At 40.9% G+C, this 6,514-nt stretch overlaps 1 protein-coding gene across 2 annotated transcripts; it reads right to left on the bottom strand.

The window, feature by feature from the left end:
* Positions 1 to 304: 304 nt before the first annotated feature.
* ccn2b (cellular communication network factor 2b) lies at positions 305 to 5,382 on the bottom strand. Of its 2 annotated transcripts, none has more exons than XM_057355616.1 (5): positions 5,250 to 5,382; positions 4,333 to 4,549; positions 3,919 to 4,182; positions 3,530 to 3,741; positions 305 to 1,789 (listed from the first exon to the last, which is right to left on the bottom strand). In XM_057355616.1, exons 1-5 carry the CDS (start codon positions 5,304 to 5,306, stop codon positions 1,484 to 1,486), a joined length of 1,056 nt encoding a protein of 351 aa, XP_057211599.1. In that variant the 5' UTR covers positions 5,307 to 5,382; the 3' UTR covers positions 305 to 1,483. The 2 variants fall into 2 exon arrangements, with proteins under 2 accessions (XP_057211599.1, XP_057211600.1); XM_057355617.1 differs by having other exon boundaries at positions 3,931 to 4,182.
* Positions 5,383 to 6,514: the final 1,132 nt, after the last annotated feature.

The raw sequence follows: 6,514 nt of genomic DNA, 5'->3' as shown, positions 1-6,514 counted from the left end.
TAAACCCTAGAAATGGTTGTGCGTGAAAATCCCAGTAACTGAGCAGATTGTGAAATACTCAGACCGGCCCGTCTGGCACCAACAACCATGCCACGCTCAAAATTGCTTAAATCACCTTTCTTTCCCATTCTGACATTCAGTTTGGAGTTCAGGAGATTGTCTTGACCAGGACCACACCCCTAAATGCATTGAAGCAACTGCCATGTGATTGGTTGATTAGATAATTGCATTAATGAGAAATTGAACAGGTGTTCCTAATAATCCTTTAGGTGAGTGTATATATAAAAATATAATTTCTTTATTGGAAAAACAAAAAAAGTGCATCAGAAAACAACTCACTGGTATTATTGCCAGGGCGTTACAATGATAATACAGTGTAGTACAGTACAAATACAAAACTACATTTAAGAGTTAAACAACAGTTACATAAATTAGTACAAACTGTACACGGTCTTACAGTATTTACACAAGGTGTATTTGTCTTTGTGGAATTCCTTTCCACTCGTTTTTTTATTAAATAAACAGTAAACAATATAATTGACAGTATCTTATTATCTGAGCCTCATTTGTAGTGAATTATTTTCTTCCCAAAAAACTTCGGGACTCATTTTATACTTGAAAGATTGAGTTCAATTAGATAAACATTGACATTAAAAGTGACCTCTGAAATCAGAGTGAGTTATTAAGGGCAATTATAAAACATGATTCCTCATTATAAAATCAAATAAAAATCCTAAATAAAGATGACCCTATGACAATTTACAAATTAAGCATACAGAAAAATACATATAAATTGTATGATTACATTACTGTTATTTCAATCTGTTCGCGTAGTTTTTGAAGTGACCTCATATACATGAACTTTATGTCCAAAACGTCTCAAATGTTTTCAGTGCTTTAGGTCTGCCATAGTCTGTGCATGACCAGTCAAACAGCCAAATGACTTCAGAGCATCACAAGGAAGAGAAGAAAAGGATTGTGGGGCCATAGTAAAGGCCCTCTTCATATCAAACATTCTAGTTTGTCATGCTAACAGGTAGTGAGAATTTCAGGGTCCAGGAGGAACAGGGAGCTGCCTCATGTGGTAGATTGTCAGTCGCTACGTTTGGAATGGAAAACTACCATATTACTACTGAATGCAGTGCGGTAAATATCGTATGCTGTCTACTATTTTTAAAAAACGAAACGGCACATTTTATGCGACAAGAAACATTTCAAACAGTAGTACATTGTTGTCACATGACCTCATCACGTTGCATGTTTAATTCAGCGAGTCTTGAAAATCTAAACGGTTAAATATGTATTGTATACTGGGCATTATGGCAACTCATCTAGGAATTCCACACGTGCATGCTGTCGACAGAATACCTACTATGTACTGCAAAAAAAGTAATAGTATGGCAGTATGCTATTCCGAACATAGCCAGTAGGCCTATGTGTGTTTGTGAGCATCTACTAAATAGGGTGTGTTACACTGAAAGCCTCACATGTCATTATCATAGTCCCCAATCATTCTCCGAGAGCTTGAGGCGAGGAAGATATCGTTCTCACGGGGGCAGTCATGATGACAGGTGCAGGTCTTAATGAACATCATCTTCCTTCTAAAGGTGTCTCCCTCAGGACAGCGGAACTCCACATCGCTTGTGATGGTGGTGTGAGGCGTGCAGCAGCGGCCATCTGTACACACCCCGCAGAACTTCGGCTTGTACACCCGTACACTCTGGCACCCAGACAGCTCGAAACGCATCCCTCGCTGGCTCTTTGGGGTCCGAACACACTTCTTGCCTCTCTGTAAGAAGAAAAGGGTGAGTTTTTAATATTAAAGTGACAACGAGCAACTTTTTGACCTTAAAATAATGTCTCTAAAATTATTTAAGTGGTAGGTCAACTTTTAACTGGACGAATTTTACTGCCGTTGCTACCTAAGCAGCCTCCTATCGGCTGAAATTGCACTTGTAACTTTAGTGTTCGGGCCGGTACAATCTCCGCCTATCCCCTGCTTTACGGCATACGTCACGTTTTACTCGTAGCCTGGGAGAAGTTAGCGAACAGCAGAGCTAACAGTAAGACGAAACGAACCAAAACATCACCATGGCAGAGCCAGCCAAAAAAAACAAAGAGGGTTTTGTCGGAGGAAGCAAAGAAAAGAAAGTGAGAGAGTGATCGGACACGAGGCCAGTCACCAATCAATATCGGATGAGCTTACACTCAGTGGCGCGAGCAGCAAGAGGCAACAGGTTGCAAAACAGATGGAGACCTAGCGGTCCTGCTACTGGATTTGTAAGTGTTATTTGTACCTTTTTTGTTTCTGTCCTGTACTTTTGAACGTATTTGTTATTAATCTGTGTCATTGGTGCACCACCGGTTCACACTAGCTGAGAGATAATATAGAGATAAATAGCAGGGCAATGTTGGCTTGCTCACCGGGAGACTGCATTTATTCATTTAATTATTTATTATTTATTGGAATGATCTTGCTTGGTCTAAAGACCATGCACTGTGCTGTGTTTTACCTCTGTGTTTTTCTTATTTTCTCCTGTAAAGCTGCTTTGGAACAATGCACAATGTGAAAAGCGCTTTATAAATAAAATTGAATTGAAATGAAATAATATATGGTTGCCGGTGTTGATAGCTAGCATGCCGTCGTGTCTCGTCATGAATGTGTGTAGTGCTTGTAAATGAAGACTAAAAAACCACAATAAACGTGTTGTGGTAAAAAGTAGCAGATTCTTTAGTTCAGACCAGTAAACCGCGTAAATGTTGAACAGTTCAGTCATTGAGTAGGCTAATGTTGTCGTTATATATATATACATTCTATGCGCTGTTTTCATAGCGTATCTGGGTCCGCCGGGTCCGTCGGCTGCCAGCGGGAAATCTTTGCGACAGTTTTTACGACACTGTAAACAGGCTTATCAACCACGTGGGGCGACAGTGAGCAGAAGTTGCTTGTTGTCGCTTTAATGAAAGATTTGTATGTTTAGAGCAAAAGGAACATTGGGGACATAAAAATGCTCCACCCATTGCAGCTTGTGGTCCTACTTTCTACAAAATTCAGTACGCAAGGGTTTAGGTTCAGACACACTGAATGCACATACACTCTACAAAAGTACAAGTGACCTTTTAGTCAGATATGGTGACCCATACCCGAAATGTGACCTCTGAATTTAACCCATCCAGAGAGTAGTGAACACACGCACAGCAAGTCGTGAACACACGTACACCCGGAGCAGTGGGCAGCTATCACTGCGGCGCCCAGGGGAGCAGGTAGGGGTAAGGTGCCTTGCTCAAGGGCACCTCAGTCGTTACCCGCCGAGTCCGACTCTCTAACCATTAGGCCATGACTCCCCCAAGTATAGTAATCTGCAGCAGCTGATTCTGCAAGATTCACATTAGCATACGCAATGTACTCGTACTGCACTACGAACTGTGTTTTGATTCTCTCATAATGCTACGCAAAAGAGAACTTCGCAGTTAGAAGCACTCACGGAAAGTGTGTTTCCGGCCTTTCTTAGTGCTCTGCACATCCTACCTTGATGTCCTTCTCAAGTTCTGCTTGGCAGGGGCGAATCATACAGATGCGGCTCTGCCGTTCCATCTGGCACCGCTCGTTGTCATTGGTCACGCGAGAGGACATGCCCATTCCACATGTAGCGGAGCATTCACTCCATTCAGTGGTCTGAACAATGCAGTTGTCCCTTGCGCTCTCAGGCTGGACTCCTTGAGTCGACAGTTCTCTATATGCTAAGAGAAAAAGAAAACGTTAAATTCATGTCTCAATGATGATATATGGTTATATGAATTGGTCTTCAAAATTAAATGCCTACAGGGCCAAAATAAACAACATCAAAGTCATATGAAACAACATTATACTCTGAAACCACGGCACAAGCTTTTTAAAAAGAAAAAAAGTTGACTTGCCAATTGACCTACCAGCCATTGCTGACTGGAAGGAGTCTTCTTGTGGGATCTGGTCACACACCCATTCCTCGCAGCACTTGCCAGGGATCTGGATACGTCGCAGGTAGGGGCAGTCAGGAGAGGGCAGCTGTATGTTGTTTGCACAGGTTGGTACGCAGCCAATCTCTCCATTTATGCACACACATTGATGCTTGCAGTTGGGCTGGAACGTCTCACCGCTGCGGTAGATTACACCACCCAGGTCGCACGTCTGACCTTCTTGAGCTGCAACATATGTAACCATCGTTGCATATGAGAATATGGCAACTCACATGGGGTGGGTTTGGGTGAGAGGCTCCCTCTTGTGGACAAAAACGGTCTATATTTTCAGATAAGCAATGTTTTTAAATAGCAAAAGAAGACTGATAAACTCACCCATGCAGATGCCTGTTTCAGTATCACTGAGCACGCTGTAATCACAATACAGGTCCTTATGGTGGTCGCATGGCTCCAGGAGAGAACATGGCTCCCCTGCCTGTCGGGCACACACTTTACAGCAGCTGCAGCCGTCCAGCACCAGACTGGTGCCTACAGTGCATAAAGGGGTCTCAGCTGGGCAGTTACAGGGCTGAGAGCAATCTTGACATATTGCCTGCATTGAACAAATTTATTTTCATAGGAGTTTTATAAAAAAATTCGCAATTGTTCAAAAAATGCTTCTGTCTCGTTGTTATTGCGTAATTATCTGTGCAATGTAATGTAATTCTCCTCATGGCCACAAGGGAGAGACAATATGCACAGTAATGCAGTGATGTTCAACCACACAATGTACTTCTAAAATAATGAAAGTTCAAAGTCATTGAAAGTGGGCTGCCATACGTAAATGTAAATATTCAGTGGATTTTTAGCTTTTAAAAACAGCGTACCAAAAAACAAATATAAACATAGGAGTACAGACTGTGCCTTAAACTTCCTAGATATCAGATGTAATTATGGAAAATGTTATTATTAGTTGTACTTATTGTTGTGTGGAATTGAATCTGCAACCACAAGTAATGGACAGAATGTTAACCACACTCCCAACTAACTGTCTCTCTCTGCTGACTGAGGCACAAACACACGCACATGCAAATTTTAAGTTTCATTAATATCTATGTAATTATGTTTTATTAATCAATAAATGAGTATCTGTAAATTATATATCTGTTAAAATCAGTTACTTGATAGAATAACCTAGTTAGCAAATTAATATAAAATCTGCACTTACAGCTGACAGTTCATGTAGCAATAGTTGCTCAATATGCATCACATATAATACAATGAATGTATCAGTATAGTTTGTGTTCACTCACCTCATGAATAAGCATGCAGAGAACAATGAATGATCTGATGAATATTGTTCCAGCCATTTTGTCAAAGCGTCTCCTACAGATGCACACTCCACGGGTTTGTTTTGGTTCTTGGGTGTCTGTGATTACTGTAAGACTGCAGGATTGTAATGGAGTCCTGTGCAGAGAGCCCCTCTTTAAATACTACACAAATGGGGTGTAGCCCACCAGAGTCAAGCCATGCCACGCGACCCAGAGGGGTGAAAATATTTCAATTCCAGATGGTTTTCCAGAATGTTTGAAAACGCTACAGATGCTGTCGACCAGCTTTTCAATTAATCATACCATAGATTCCAGAGAGTTCACAAGGGGGAAAAAATCTGTTTTTTTGCACAAAGTGTGACTTCTGTTTATATTGTGTATAGGAAATCTATTGGTTCAGGATACCACAACAGAGGTTTGAACATGTTTTGAATGCATTCGTTGTTCCAATTTCATAATTGAATGCATGCATACACTATTGATTTGCATCAATTGTTTTGTTAAGAATAGTTCATACTGCCATGACAAACACACCAACTTCTAATAGCCTAGCTGTTAGGTTTTGTTGGATCAGTGTTGTTGGTCCTGCTGATGTGTGGTGGGGCAATATAAAAAGTTATATTATTAATACATCAGATCATGTCATTGAATCCGTCCTCTGCACTTCCATAACTGTCTGGTTCGGCTCAACTGCAAAAACTGACCTCCACAGACTACAACGGATAGTCCGGACTGCTGAGCGAATCACTGGCACAACCCTCCCCAATCTACAAGAACTGTACTCATCCAGAGTGGGTAAAAGAACTCGCAAAATCACTCTGGACCCCTCACATCCCCGCACACTTTCTCTTTGAACTGCTGGTCGGCGCTACAGAGCACTGAGCACCAAAACAGCCAGACATAGGAAAAGTTTCTTCCCTCAGGCCATCTACCTCATGAACAGTTCAATGTTCTACTGTGCAATAAAAACATGTGCAATACACAACTATATACTCATATTTATTATACATGTTGTTGATATAATATTCAGCTATCCACATTCCCCTGTATAATTTGTATATAACACAGTATAATTTGTATATAGCACATCTGTACATTCTGTCCTTTTGTCTAATATTGTCCTTTTTGTCAAATGTGTATTGTCTCTAACATATTTATTTTTTTACGTTTTGTTACCTGTGCCTTGTCACTTTTTTTAACCTGTATGTGCACTGGAAGCTTCTGTCACCAAGACAAATTCCTTGAGT

Source organism: Triplophysa rosa, linkage group LG16, assembly GCF_024868665.1.
Source record: "Triplophysa rosa linkage group LG16, Trosa_1v2, whole genome shotgun sequence".
NCBI lineage: Eukaryota > Metazoa > Chordata > Actinopteri > Cypriniformes > Nemacheilidae > Triplophysa > Triplophysa rosa.
The sequence above is the reverse complement of the archived record's forward strand: the minus strand, read 5'-3'. Positions and strand labels throughout refer to the sequence as shown.